A 15,802-nucleotide genomic window follows, 5' to 3' on the forward strand; every position below is an offset into this window, starting at 1 on the left:
TTAGCAGATTCATGTTAGCATACATTAACATTATATATCCTATTGATTTTTACGGATCAAGTCATGAAAGTTATATAACTTTCGTAGCCCATTCACCTTACGCGTCACAAAAGGAATAAATTTATATCTTCAGAAATAACATTTCTTTTACTTAAATAATTATAAAATCATTCCAGCCACTCAATCACATAACAACATTAATATATATTTATATATATTTACTATCACAACAAACGTTCAGCACCATTAGACTTTATTAACCAAGGCGTACCACACTTACATCGTTATACCTTAGAAAAACATAAGGTTACTTTGCCTTGATTTATGAACTAAAATTAACGGAACATGAACCTTTAATCATAGTCGAAAATCATGAGTTTCTACAACTTTGGTTCTGATACCACTTGTAAGTTTAGACATACACGATAAACATGATTTATACGTCTTAATTTTAAGGACCTTCGATACTCATAATTTTACACAACAAATGTTAAATAAAAATCATACCTTGACCCATAACCTCTAAACATATATCCTTAGACTGTGTTTCTTCCTCACAACCTTACGCTTCCTTATGCTCTATCTTAATTTGATGGAAATCTTAGCACAAATTTTTTATGTTGAGATAGGACTAGCCCCAAACCTCCTTTATATATTCATCACTTCCATCAAGTGAACAATTAATATACATAATTTATCATAATTATAGACTTCTCATATTCCAAGATATTATTATTGTAAATTATGATAACATTATTATATTTAATATTAAAGACCTTTCATATTACCTCAATAAATATTATCATAATTTTATTTGAGATAATTAATGGCAATTAATGTCTTACATATATTATTTTTTTTATTGGTTAGAAAGGTTTGACATTCTTGTATTCGTTTTGCACTTGCAATTTGTTTTTAGAGCAAATTAATGGACTCCAACAATCTGATCAAAAGCAACCTAAACAAATATATTGGCCTAACTCTCCGAAAAATTAAATTTTGGTATTAAAGGAAAAATAAAAGATTATTTGTCACTAAGCCAGAGATAGTGCTATGGTTAACAACTAACGATAAAATATACACAAGCGATGATGCATCGTAACACCAACACCCATACTTTTAAATTGAGTGATGAATCAAAGTAATAAAAAATCTTCTCAATCTCTTTGCCTTTAATATTTGTTTGATTTATATAGTAATAGTTTAGAGAAAAAATGATAAATCATTGTATTGTTGTTGTTACTGTTATATACATATATAAAGCTAAAACACATACGCATAACATTATAATGGCATCGACAAATCGATTACAAGTTTGATTGACCAATTTAACGGACTTGATGGCTTCCTTGTATTGGTTATTAGTCCAATTTTTTTAAACCATGCTCTTTGTGAAGAAAGAAAAATATTCTGTGTTGTGTGAGCTACTTTTAAGAATAGTAGGAGAGTCTACAAAAATTAAAATTTTTCTAGAATAAAAATTATTTTACTCAACTCAGACTAAGTTTAATAATTTAATAATTTTTGTATATAAGCATATTTTGACTTTATTCAAGCTTTAATAATATCTATAATAAGGATCTTCCTCAAAGGGCATTATTCTTGCTAAATAAGCTGGTTCGTTTAGATTAAAAAAATTTGTTTAAAAAAAAAGTGCTCTTCAAAATTAATTTTTATTATATTTTCTTTTAATATTAAACATTATTAAACTTAAAAACCTTAATATTAGTAATTTAAATATAAATTTTAAATTTTTATTCTTTAATTTAATCTATATTTCATTTTTCTGGATGATTAAATATTAAAAAACAAATTTAATTTTCTACCCTTTTCTTGTTCCAAGTTCCTAACGGCTAGGGTTCTTGGTTTGGGAATGACATTTGTCACAACCGCTAAATTTTTCCAGGAAAAATCGCCGCGTTTGAATGTCTGCTGGGTGGTGTCTTTTGTTTTCTTGAAGCCCAAGTTAAATAAATAAATAAATAACCCCCAAATGCGTTATGCGTACAAATGATGGCTGCTTAATTTCTGTCTCTCTCTCTCTCCGAAAGATTCATATTTCTCTGGACTCTGGGTTTCTTCCTCAGCTGGGCACAAACGCACGCAGGCCGAAGTTCAGGTCAGATTTCTTCTCCATCCCCTTCTATGCTAAATCAAATCGAACTTTATTTGATACGTTGCCTCTTCCCGTCTTCCCTCTTCTCTACCCTCTTCCCTCTTCGGCCCTTCCCCTCGCAAGTTCGCAGTTAGCAAGTCGCAACTTCGCCGGCAGCCGGCACTCTCTGACTCCCAGTCCCAGTACCCTTCAGCTTCACCTTCCCTTCCCAGTTCCCTTCCCACTTCGTAGCTCGCACACAGTCGGCGACGGCGAGTTCGAACCGCCTGTTCCAGATCGGCAGATCCAGTCTTCCCCTTCGGACTTCGGCTTCCACCTTCCCAACTTCGCAGCTCGCACTCTCGCAGTACTCCTTCGGACCTTCTGTCCTTGAGGTTTTTCATTTTTCCGTTGTGTTAAAAACTCAAAAGTCTTTGCAGTTTGATGTTTATTGAAATTTTACAATACCCTAAGATGAGCACAACGTGTTTGATTAAATGTATGAGAGAATATTTCCTCCAAATTATTATATTCATGTTGATCAGTCTCCCTCTTTGAAATGGGTTTCTTTGTGTTATTTATTTATATTTGTTTGAATGTTCATTGAATTTGAGTTTTGTTCCTTTTTAATTTAATTTTTTTTATATTTGCGTTTTCTTACTTTTGTTGTACCCAAAGTCCGGTGCCCTGTTCTCTTCTTCTTCGGTTCTTCCCTGCTCTTACCAATAACCCTTGTTTGCCTATCATGGAAAAGTTTTTTGGTGTTGAGAATTTGTCAAATGAGTTGTCTTCATTAGTGGATGCAAAATTCTCTTTGAGTACAAAAGCATAAAATAAAGGACAGAAAGAAAATAAAAGGATGGAGGATGAAATTTTTTTGAGAATTACTTAGTTGTTTTAAGGGAGAATTACTCATAATTAATTTTATTTTTATTCGTTTAAAATTCGGTTAATTGAATTACCCGATAATTCGGTTTGGTCAGGTACGGTTCGGTTAAATAGACCATTTCGGTCGATTTGGTAATGGGGTGGAGTTAACCGAAATAATTCGGTTAATTAGATGAATTGACCGAGCCGACCGATTGCACACCCCTACCTGTAATGTTCCTTTGTTTGGTTGACAGGAAAAACATTGCTGCATCATAGAAAGAGAACAGAGGTGGAAGGGCAAGTCCTAGATTTCTTGTTGTTTTGGACCCTTGATTACAAAATCATCCAACTTTTTTTCCTTTCTGGGAAGTAAGAAGAATTTTCTTGGAAAATCAGAAGAGCTTGAACTGTAAGATTCCGGGTTTATCCTGTCCTTTACTTTACATGGCTTCTCGGAAACTAAAACAAGGTTTTGGTTTTGACGAAAGAAATTTTTTAACCAAGTAACTGTTATTTTAATTTCTACAATTAAAAAAAAAAAAAAACTAATTTTGAAGCCAAATGTAATGTTGTTGTTTATGCACCTATTTCTCCTTGAGGCTGTGTTTTTTTGGCTAATTTCAGTTTACTTGTACTTGCTGCAGGTACTTGCTGTGCACGGGTCTGGAGCTTTCCCATGGTAAGAATAATCTTTCTTTTTATTGGGCTTTGCCTTTATTGTTTGGGTAATGATGTCACTTGGTTCATTATCTTTCTGATTGATTAGATTGCTGAGAAATCATGCACTTCTTTTAATAGCATTCTCTCAAAAACAACCCTTTCGTTTATTCTCATGGGTTGGTATATTGAAGTTATGAGGAATTATTTTCTTTAATTCTAGCACTTCGACAATCAGTCACAAAGTTGTCATTCTTTATTCCTTAGATTGAGATGATCTTACATGCTTAGCTGAAATTAGATTCAGTTAAGAATAAGAGTATTTGGGATAGAAAGATAAATGATTTTAGAGCCAATTTCAAGGGCCTACCTCGCATCTCAGCAGTATGTGCAATCAAAATATAGATGATTACTATTTAGCATCTAACAAATTTATACGAGCTGCTTGGTGTGCAATTAGGATAGTTTTAGGCAGTTACGTTGTAAAAATTATTCAATCAATAGAGGCCTGTGGAAGAATTTTTTTTGCTTTGTACAACGTTGTTAGAAGAATGCCTAAGTCATGTCTAGGTGCTAACGCTTGAAACCTCATGGCATTTTGCACTTTTAAGGCCCTAAGCAATGCACATTGACCTGAGGGCACTTTAGGTGAACCATGCCCAGGTGTTACGGGCTAAATATTTCGCACCTTTGTGAAAGGACCGTGCGGCACTAGCTAAAGCTCTCTTGTTTAACTAGTTAGCCTCGTTTTCCACAATTCACCAACAAAACACTTTCATTGTCATTCAAGCAAATATAAGCGGAAGCAATAAACAACGTATGAAAGCAATGACACTTAAGCAGTAAACATTGAAGCAAATAAATTCTTTATCAACACCTCCATTAACAATGTGTGTTTAGCGAGGGAGTCGAGTAGGCTAAACATGTTGACAATAGCTAGTGAGTTTTACAAGTTGATGAACTCTCACCCCCCCCTAAAGAGCTTTCTATGCTATTCTCATTCTAGCACTAGGAGACATCAATATGACCGAGGAGTCATACTCCCCTTTTTAGCTTAGGGAAAAACTATCTCTGAAAAATAGCTCTACACTAGTATTTACATGATGGAAATCCATCTCAAACGCATGAGACAAGTGGTCACAGGCAAGCATAATGCCCTGAACAAGCTCGGTTCGTGACACTCCCTCACTTATGAGGTCGACATCCTTGTAGACTGACGCTAAGAACACTTCAACTTTATCCACGAGCGGTTGCATATCTTCGGCAAAAACCCAATTGATTTCTTCTTCGTCAAGGTCTTTCCACTTCACTAAGAACTCTCGCCGCTTCTTCCTTGAGAATGTGAACTCTCTGTTTGCAAGGATGTCTTCAACTTCTTGTCTGTCGGGTTGCACCGTCTTTAAGTCTACTCTGGTTGACTGACTTCTACTTGGATCTTCGATGTCGGCATTGAACGGCTTGAGGTAGCTAACGTGAAACACAGGATGCGCTTTCATCCAAGTCGGAGGTTCAATTATGTAAAAGGCCTTCTCGACTTTGGCCAAGATGGGGACTGGTCCTTCATATTTACGAAGTAGTCTCCTATCTCGTTCTGTAGTGACCTAATATGTTCAAGATTGAGCTTAACAAGCACAAAGTCACTTACGTTGAAGTGTTGCAGTCTTCTCCTTGATATGCCCACTTCTTCATCCGCTTAGAAGCTTTCTTCAGGTAACCTCAGACAATTTTTGCATTCTGCCTCCATTCTTTGGTGAAGATGTACACCTTGGAATTCTTTCCTCTGTACGACTCATCCACTATGTGAGGTAACAACTGTTGCTAACTTGTAAAAAGTTCAAAAGGGCTCTTGTTGGTTGTTGAGCTCTTTTAGGCATTGAAATAGAACTGAACCACATCAAGTAGTTGCACCCAATTCTTCTGGTTGGTGTTGACGAAATGGCGCAAGTACTCTTTTAGTAGTCCGTTGAATCTTTTCGTCTGTCCATTTGTCTGTGGATAGTAGCTTTAAGAGATGTCAAATTGTGAATTGAGGATTTTGAAAAGCTATGTCCAGAAGTTGCCAGTGATTCTTGAGTCTCGATCATTGACAATATCTTAGGAAATACCCTAATACTTCACAATATTCTTAAAGAATAGTTGTTCCGTCTCCTTCGTTGAATAGTACTTTGGTGCGAGTATAAACATACCGTACTTCAAAAACCTATCTATAACCACAAGTATAGACCTTGCATCTCCTACTCTGGGCAGGTTGGTGATAAAGTCCAGTGAAACACTTTCCCACAGTTTGGATGGTATTGGTAGGAGCTCAACAGCCTTTCAATCTTCTTCCGCTCCACCTTGTCTTGTTGGCAAGTGAGACAAGTCCAGGTATAATGAACCACATCATCTCGCACGTGTGGCCAAGCCTTTGCTTCAATAATGCCAAAGTGGGCTGTCATCGTGGATGTCTGGCCCACATGGTATCATAACACTCTCTTAATAGTGTCTTCCTCCGATTTTCAGCTCGTGACACAAAGAGCCGCCTACCATGGGTCATCAACAATTCGCCTTCCATCCACAACTGACGAGCTTTCCCCTCATTGGTTAGCTTGGTGAGATTTTACGTAACTGGATCTTTGGCTAAACTCTCTTTGATGCGCTCCCGCACCGTCGTGGTAACAGTACTCACAGTCAAGTGTGTTATCATTTGCAAGGCCTCTAGCTCATCCTTCTTATTAATTGCATCAGCATCTTGGTTCAAGCGTCCCGCTTGTACTCAAATGAGAAATCAAATTCTGGCAAGAATTCTTGCCACCAGCCTTGCTTGGGTTTTAACTTCAGCTATGTGAAGAAATGGCTAACACCCAAGTTATCCATTTTCACCACAAACCTTGACCCAAGTAAGTAATGTCGCCACACGCGGAGACAATGTATCATTGCTAGCATCTCCTTCTCTTAAGCTATGTATTTTTGTTCCGCTTCACTAATCTTACGGCTCTCGTACGCAACAAGATGTCCCTCCTACAAGACTCCTCTATGGGCGTAGTCTAATGCATCTGTTTTTACCTCGAAGGGTTTCATGATGTCTGAAAGAACAAGTACCGGATCTCTCATCATTGCATCCTTTAACTCAACAAAGGCTCATTGCTACTTCTTTGTCTAGTTCCACCTCTTACCCTTCTTCAGTAGTTCTGTCAAAGGAGCAATTCTCCTCGAGTACCTCTCTACGAACTTTCTGTAATAGTTGGCAAGACCACAACTCCTTCACTGTAGTTGGGATCTTCAATTCTTGAATCGCTCTCACCTTCTCCATATCCATCTTGATATGACCTTACTCAATCACATGACCAAGGAATTTGATGTTTCGCTAAGCAATAGAGCATTTCTCTTTCTTCACATTTAGGCTGTTCTCCTTTAGCCTATCGAACACCTTCCATAGATGCTTTTATGTTCCTCTAGAGTAGAACTGTATACACCAATATCATCTATGTACTCCATGACAAACTTGTCAAGGTACTCACAAAATACTTGGTTCATCGAGGTACAGAATGTCATAGGCGCATTCGTCAACCCAAATGGAATCTCCAAGAATTCATATGCCCCATATCGCGTCACACAAGTTGTCTTCAGCTCATCCCCATAAGTAATTCTCACTTGATAGTAGCCCGAACTTAAGTCGAGTTTAGTGAAGTACTTGGTATAACTCAGCTAATCAAATAGATCGACAATCAATGGAATAGGATACTTGTTATGCACTACACACATCCGTATGCTCCGATCATGTTTCCTATGAAACAACGTCAGTGCATCGAACGGTGCTTTGGAAGGGTGAATATATTCTGCTTCCAACAAATCATCAAGTTGTTTTCTCAACTCTACTAGCTCTAGAGGTGCCATCTGATATGGCCCCTTAGCAGGTGGTTTCACTCCTAGCAACAACTCGATCTCATGCTCCACACCCCGTTGTGAAAGCAAGTTGTGAGGTAGCTTATTAGGCATCACCTCCTCGTACTCATCCAACTTAGCTTGGATGGTTGTAGGCACCAGCTCTTGGCTTACTTCTTCCTCTACCACCACCGTGGCTGGATATGTCTGCTCACCCCTTCTCAATCCCTTCTTGAGTCGCATGGCTGAAAGGAACTTCTCATCGTCTCGTTTCTTCACAACGGCTTGCACCATGCAAGGGTGATCTCCCATTAGACACAGGGAACCAGCAAAAGGCATCGACATTGCCTTAAGTCTCCCTCAGGAATTCCATTCCCAAAGTGACTTAGAAGTCATCCAACGGCACCATTGTGAAATTCGCATGACCTGCCCACTACCCAATCTTCACTGTCACTTGCTTGGCTACTCCCTGAGTAGGCTAGGCTGTAGAATTCACCATTTTCATGCATCTTGAATCCTTCTCCAAGGATAATTTGAGTTTCCCTATTTCTACGTGTGAAACAAAATTATAGGTAGCCCCGGTATTCACCATAGCACAGGTACTCTTCTCGTTGATCCTCAATAGCATAATGGTTTGAATTTTCCTCTCTTTTGGGAAGGTCTTTCATTATATAGGCAAAACTGCCAGTTACATAAGGAAACTTAAATCTATACATGTTAATTACACAGAGTGATCTTAGGAAGCTATATATGGTAAGCCAACTAATTTACAGAGTGATTTTAGGAAGTTATACATGGTAAGCTAAATCTCCTCTCCTATTTATGAAAGTATATACAACCTAGATTAATAGTTATTAACAAGGCATAATTTATGGCCTTCTATTGACATCCCCCCTCAAATTGATGCGGGTTATCCATGAGCATCAATTTGTTTGTAAGAAAATTATGTCGTTGCCTTGTGAGAGCCTTCATCGTAAATGAAGGTTACGACTTGTTCTGAATTAGAGAGAATTAGAAGAAGAACTGTAGAAGAAGATGAAGATCTGTTGAAGAAGACGAAGACGATGGCTGCAAGAGTTCGAAGACGAAGACGACGACTATGATGGCTGCAAGAGTCTCAAACAATGGTGAGATTATGACTCGATCAAAATCAGAGTGGCTCCATAGAACCAAGAATCCAGGACATGATTTGATTATCTTTGGCATCCCAAGTTGCCTTGTTGGCCACAGACCTTTCCGCAGTAGATCCCCCTTTGCTGCTACCATCTATATGTCCCCACAGCTCTTTACCCGTGAGAAAGGTCTCCAATTGAAACTCCAAAGCAGCATAATTTTTTCTAGTGAATCTGACACAAACATTATCTGACTTCTCCATAAGTACTGAGGCTATAACTGAGAAAACTAGGATTAAGATTTCTTAGAGAATGGCTTTGATACCATAATAGAATGGTTCGAATTTTCTTCTCTTTTGAGAAGGTCTTTCATTATATAGGCAAGATTGCCAATTATATAAGGAAACTTAAATATGTACATGTTAATTACATAGAGTGATCTTAGGAAGCTTTATATGGTAAGCCAGCTAATTTACATAGAGTGATTTTAGGAAGCTATACATGGTAAGCTAAATCTTTTCTCCTAATTATGAAGGTATATACAACCTAGATTAATAGCTATTAACAAGGCATAATTTATGGTCTTCTATTGACACTCAAGTCCACAAACATCAATCCTTTTTCTTGTGTAACTTTCGATGCTTTTGAATGTTTTTCCATGTGTTCACCAGCCGCATTGCACCTATCCTCAGGGTATCCTTCTCTTCCGCATCACTTTCCACTGTCCACTCCGCAGTGGAAGCTTGTAAGGCATTGAGTGATGCCTTATGAGGGCACTCAACAACTCTATGGTGAAAGTCCTCTGACATTTCCTCCATCGAACTTTGTTGATGCTTTTGTGATCCCTCTAATTCGTCAACACATTCCGTCAGTCGGGTCATCTCCACAGCCACATTGTTGGCTGCCATCTAAGCCTGTGCTTCTAGCACATCAATTCTCTAGGCATTGGTTGGCATGGTCATTTACCAAAGCTTTACAATCCCACAACAAAGGCAACTAAATTCACCTACCAACTAACCGAGCTCTGATACTAGGTGTCACGGGCCGAATATTTTACACCTTTGTGAAAGGACTGTGTTGCACTTGTTTAACTAGTCAACCTAACCACAATTCACCAACAAAACACTTTCATTGTGATTCAAGCAAATATAAGCGGAAGCAATAAGCAACTTATGAAAGCAATGACACTTAAAGCAATAAACATTGAAGCAACATAATTCATTATCAACACTTCCGTTAACAATGTGTGTTTAGCAAGGGAAGCAAGTAGGCTAAATATTTTGACAAATGCTAGTGAGTTTTATAAGTTGATGAACACTCACCCTCCTCTAAAGAGCTTTCTATGCTATTCTCATTCTGACACTAGGAGACATCAATATGACCGAGGAGTTATACTCCCCTTTTTAGCCTAGGGAAAAACTATCTCTGAAATATAATCGTACACTAGTATTTATATGATGGAAACCCATGCCAAACGCACAAGACAAGCGGTCATAGGCAAGCATAATGCCCTAAACAAGCTCAGCTTTGACGGCTACAAGCTTCAACAGTCCATTTGGTTGGAGAGAAGTTGAGAGAGGAGAAAAGAAAGTTACAGGAGAGGATAGAATAGAAGAAAAGAGAAAAGAAACTACTTTTTTAAATAGTATTAAGGTTGCTTTACCAATTTGAGTAAATCTCTCCATTTCTCTCTAATTTGAGAGGGAAAAAAGCCGACTCTTTTTTCACCTTTTTTTTCTTCTTCTCACCTCTCACCCATTCTTTCCTTTTTTTTCTTTTCCCCCCATTTCATGCAAATCAATGAGTGGAGAGAAACTCATTTCTCTTATCTTCTTTGAGTTCTCTCCATTTCTCTCCAACCAAAAATGTGCATCTTGTTGATTTTTCTCTTTGTGCATCAAATGATTATTTCTCCTGGGCTCTCTCTCTCTCTTTCTCTCTCTCTCTCTCCGTCCTGGATATTTAGTGAAAAAAAAGAAGAAAGAAATAGTAGCATACGATACAAAATAAAAAGCAAAACAGTAGCTTGTAACCTTGTTGATTTTTCTTTCCATGAAAACTGTATTTTTTTTTTACCATTTATAATTGGCAAAGTTGTCCTTTCATTTTGAATACTAAAAAATAATGACTTTTTTCTAGCCTTTTTCATATTTTATGTTAAATGTTTTCAATAAATTATTATACATTTTACTTCAAAGATGTGTGCCTTACTTCGCTTGGGTGTGCCTGCATTTTGCGCCCTGTGTGCTAGCTACAGGAAGCCTTTTGCTTGGCACTTAAGTTTATAAGACTTATAAAAACACTACTCTCATATTGACAAATTCATAAAGGATTATCTCTTGGCAGGAAACCTGAAGCTTGCCACTTAGGTTTATTCAATTTCCTTAATAGGCTGCTGGAGAATTTTAACGGTGTGAGTTTTGGGGGAGAGCTTGCCACTTTAAATTTGAATTAGAATTAGAATTTTTTGATATTACCTTTCCCATTTTTTAATTGTTGATGGGAAAAAATAATATAGGTATTTTAATCTTTCATGTACATTCATAGGGGGAGTGGGCTTAATGTATGGAATAAAATGTGTTAGATTCAAGAATGGTTTGATAAGTATTGTTTTTTAGCACTGTGATTCCATCTGCTAGTCACGCCGTGTTATAGTAGTACATTTGAGACTATGTTCATGATGTTGGCAGTGCGTTAAAAACTTTAAATGGAAAATAAGAACGTATAGTGTTATCGGAGGTTTTTACCACTTATAGATGATGAATCTTACTTGTGCATTACCAGTTTGGCTCTTTCCATTCTCAATCCTGTTATTATATAAACAATATTTGAAGTGTTCGTAATGTTTTCTAGCCTTTTTGATAGCATTCCTTTCCTTTCTCAAATGTTTATGCTTTCTGTACAGATTAGGGAAACATAGTGTTGGACCTCCTTTCTCTTCTGTTTGTGCAAATAGAAATGAGTAGTCAAAGAAGGCACATGGCTGTTTTTTATTTTTATTTTTTTTCATTTTGACACAGGCACTTTTTGATACGGTTGAACTTCTTATTTACCCCTTTTCTGTCATGTTAATTGATAACCTTGGACAAATACTGCCTCTATAAATACCGTGTTGAAAACTTCATGTATTCTTCCATTCGAATAAAATTTGAAAAATTACCCTATGAAACCTCACCACCAACAGCTCTCTCACTCTTCTGAAGCTCCTTTGAGACAAAAGCTGAAAGCAACTCACATATTTATATGAGCAACTAAGTTATGCCCACTGGAGAATATGTTGTGTGTTCAGTAATTAGGTGGTAACAATGACTGGAGTTACTAGAAGGACCTGCTTGGGCCACCCCAGTTCCTTGGCTGGCCTCGCTTCTAGGAATATTATGCCAGGATGACTCAAATTTTAGCCCTGCTTGTGTTTTGCTTGTCCAAGCTTGAGGATTGCAGTAAGCCGGTAAGCTATGAGAGGTTTTGTTTTTTGTTTATGTTTTCTTTAACTTTTTAAACAATGCCAAGTTTCCGGCCACATGAAAAGTTTGTACATATGAGATACTTTCATGAAATACAGCCGTTCAACCATTTAAAAAAAAAAAAATCCTTGCACTAGGAAATTGAAAAATTCATCAATTGATCAAGGGGTTTGAACATGCTAAATGGTGGAATATGTTCTAAACAGTAAACAAATTTAAAATGTAAAAGGATAAGGCTGTTGGGAACGCACACTTGAACGGTGGAAGTTCTACCATGGGTATTGGTGATGATGAGAAAGTGTGATATTCAATGTTAGAAACAAAAAATTGAAGGAGCAGTAGCGAGTGGAGTTAATTACAATGCATAATTTTTGTAGAATTTTTTTTTCAGAATTGTTTGGTATTATTTTTTATTTCTGTTCTCTGAATTTGTTGCAATATAGTCAAGAAATGGTTGGTAACAATGCGTTTGTCAGTTTTCGTTGTGTCAAAAATTGAAAACCAAATTCTATAGTTTTGAAGAGTTGTGGCTGCTGGTTGCCACAATATTAGTATTAAATTTTGAAAAAATTAAAATAAAATTTTCATGTAAATTGAAAATAGAATTAAAATAGAAACATCCATAAAAGATCTAAAATTTTGAAAAATAATAAAGGTCATCCAAAATTTATTTTCTTCATATACTACAGTATTGTTCTAAGTGCACTAAAAACTGACTCTAAATTATAATATTAAGTAAAGTAATTATAACAATTTTTATTTGTATTATAATAATTCTAATTTACTTATTTGCATTTCTTTATTCAAATCATGTTTTTTAGTATAAAAGAAATTGACCTTCCCTTAGGTTTGATGAAAAGACGAAAACTCTTCATAAGGTTTCAAAAATCCTAAGAACCTTCCCTGAGGTTTGAGAAAAATATGTACCTTCTCTGAACTTTTTAAATATTCCATAAATCCCGTCTAAGATTTGCCAAAAAGACACAAGCCTAGGAAGGGATAAAAGTGTCCCAAAAATCAAATGTCTAGGAAGTTTGTCCTACTTTTGAAACCTCGGGGGAGGTTTGTGTATTTTTGTCAAACCTCAATGGAGGTTTGTGGAATTTTTGAAACCTCAAGGGGGTCCACATTTTTTTGCCAAACATCATAGGAGGCCAGTGCTTTTTGCCCTAATTTTTAATTGTTATTTGATCCAAGGACAAAAATTAATATATGTTCAATACTTCAATTATGCTTTTTACTTGTTTTAGTTTTGAGAATATTAACCGAATAAGTTGCCAATGTTTTGTTTTTAGTTTTAGGATTTGGTTTTCATTTTTTTTTTTTTTAAACTTTCGATACCAAACAAACTCTTAATTGCTTTTCTTTAGCTTTTGTGGAAATTATAATGACAGTGTCTTGAATCTTGTGGGATGCTTGTGGTTTATTGGTGGATTTATGTTATCTTTTTCACTGTGAAAGAATTTAATTTTCTTCCAATGTTTAGGCATTTTATGGCTGTACCTCTAAATTTGAATGAACTATTATTTGTTTGTATCATGTAAATCTGTGCATGCATGAAAAATGCCTTATATATATTAGTTTGTAATAAGTACAAATTAAAGGGAATCTTCAGATTTGGGTTTTGGATGCTTTTGGTATTACGAGGCTACATGTGCAACATCTAAATGTTGATATTATTAGTTTGAATTATGTATATATGTATGCCCTGCTGTGATTAGAACTGATAAATGTCATTTTCTGTTGTGACAAAAGAAAAGACAATTATCTTGTTGCACTGTATTGACCTAAGCACCATCTATTATTGGCGCATATGATTATTGAAAATGGACATTTATTGGTACTTGCCATCCATTGACAGGTTTGTTTGTCTATTGACAATTGATTTGAATGTTGCCTTTTCATATTTTATCTGTTAATGATGATCTTTTAGGTTAGAAGCAAATTGCTAAAAACAATAAGTTAAATTTTTAAGTGGTTGCATTTATCACATGCTCTTCACCATACTAGATGAATTTCTTCGTGCTGTTTTACTTTAGATGAGCAGATTGCATTTACAAGTTTTTCAGAAACTTGTGCGTTAAATTGGAGGAAATTACAGTATTTTTTTTTTTTTTGGTGTGTATCAAATCGATAATAGGCATACAAGTGCTTCCTCTTTTTTTTTTTTTTTTTTTCTAATTTGATTTCTTCCTACTCTTCAGACAACACCTCTAGTAGTTGGTGTTTCTGTGGCAGCTGCTGCCTGGGGAGGAAGATACTTGATTGGAGCTTGGCATGCATTCAAGACTCAGCCTTCAATGCCCCGTGTTCGAAGATTTTATGAGGGCGGCTTTCAGCAAGTTATGACAAGGCGAGAAGCAGCTTTAATTCTCGGAGTCAGGTAATTGTTTATTTATTTATACTCCTATAGAGTTGTAGAAAAATATCAAGCAGCATTGTACCACGATGAGAGACAATGAGATGCCAATGAAATTGCCCTTTCATCAGATTAGAATATGTTCTCGTCAAAATATAATACCAACAGCAGCTGCCTTGTGGCTGTTTGAATTGCCATTGCTCATTCTAGGCCAGCTTTTAACTAGAAATGATTTTGTAATGTAAGATGCTAATTTGAAGCAACTTGGTTAGTAAATCAAATTATGGAGTTTTAATTGATTTTGAATTTAAAACTTTAGGAAGAAAGTTGTTGAAGCTTCTGCACAGCTGATTTAGATAAAAAATCACTTCTCAAGTATGTTGTTGCAAGTTAGATTACAAGTAATTTTATTCCATAAAAAAGACCTGTTTTACAACCAAACTGTTCCAAACAGGTTTAGCACGATAGAGGGTCCATATATTGCATGCGTAAAAGCTTAGCATGACAGAGGGTCCATATATTGCATGCGTAAAAGCTCATTTCCTGTGCCTCTAGTGATCTTAATTCGCTTCTTGTCCTTTTTATTTGTTTCTTTATGTTTTCCCCAAGACGTTAGTTCTTTCGTTACCAGTACACTCTGGTCATGAAATCCATTTGCTGATCTCTTTGCCTTTCCAGGGAGCACGCCATTACAGAAAAGATCAAGGAGGCTCACAGGAGGGTGATGGTGGCCAACCATCCTGACAGCGGTGGGAGCCATTATCTTGCTTCCAAGATTAATGAAGCCAAGGATATCATGATGGGCAGAACAAAGGGGTCCAATTCTCCCTTCTAGATTGCTTCACAATCAAGGAAACTGATATTTGATCTGAGAATTTTGTTGTTGTTTTCCTTACAAATGGTCATTGTTTGCAAAAATGTCTTTGAACCTAGTAATTTTTTTATTTTTTATTTTTTTAAAAAAAGTGAACATAACAAAGCATATATTCTTCTTAAGATGAAACAAAATTGATTGAAATTATAAAGTTTTGGCTTTGGCATCAGCTTAACTACTGAACTACAGGCACTTGTTTGGAATGCTAGAGGTATCCCCAAGAATAAATATGTATATTTTGTGGAGGTTGTCCTAAAGAGTATCAGGGATATTAGCTAGCCCTGGAATTCCACAGGTGCAAGCTGTGTTTTTCAGAAAGGTAAGATGATGTTTGTGATTTACTTTGCTTTTTATATTTAATGTAGTAGCTAAAATACACCATGGGCAGCATTATTTAAGTTTCTTTGTTTAAAGAATGCACTATAAAGTCTTGTGAAAGTCGAAATAGTAATGAAAGCAAGAGTTTTGGTATAAAAACTTGCACGAATGCTAGTGATTTGACTCTTT

The 15,802-nt window shown here is 36.3% G+C and overlaps 1 protein-coding gene across 7 annotated transcripts; it reads left to right on the forward strand.

The window, feature by feature from the left end:
* The first annotated feature begins 1,856 nt into the window (after window positions 1-1,856).
* Window positions 1,857-15,470, forward strand: LOC131146245 (mitochondrial import inner membrane translocase subunit TIM14-3-like). 7 transcript variants are annotated; one of them, XM_058095711.1, is made up of 6 exons: window positions 1,865-2,119; window positions 2,247-2,490; window positions 3,220-3,374; window positions 3,610-3,644; window positions 14,267-14,445; window positions 15,100-15,470. In XM_058095711.1, the coding sequence occupies exons 4-6, from the start codon at window positions 3,642-3,644 to the stop codon at window positions 15,254-15,256; spliced, it is 339 nt and encodes a 112-aa protein (XP_057951694.1). In that variant the 5' UTR covers window positions 1,865-2,119; window positions 2,247-2,490; window positions 3,220-3,374; window positions 3,610-3,641; the 3' UTR covers window positions 15,257-15,470. The 7 variants fall into 7 exon arrangements, with proteins under 7 accessions (XP_057951693.1, XP_057951694.1, XP_057951697.1 ...); XM_058095708.1 differs by having other exon boundaries at window positions 1,891-2,119; window positions 2,240-2,490; XM_058095709.1 differs by having other exon boundaries at window positions 1,935-2,119; window positions 2,240-2,462.
* The last annotated feature ends 332 nt before the right edge of the window (window positions 15,471-15,802 follow it).

Source organism: Malania oleifera, chromosome 13 (genome assembly GCF_029873635.1).
Source record: "Malania oleifera isolate guangnan ecotype guangnan chromosome 13, ASM2987363v1, whole genome shotgun sequence".
Classification (NCBI taxonomy): Eukaryota; Viridiplantae; Streptophyta; class Magnoliopsida; order Santalales; family Ximeniaceae; genus Malania; species Malania oleifera.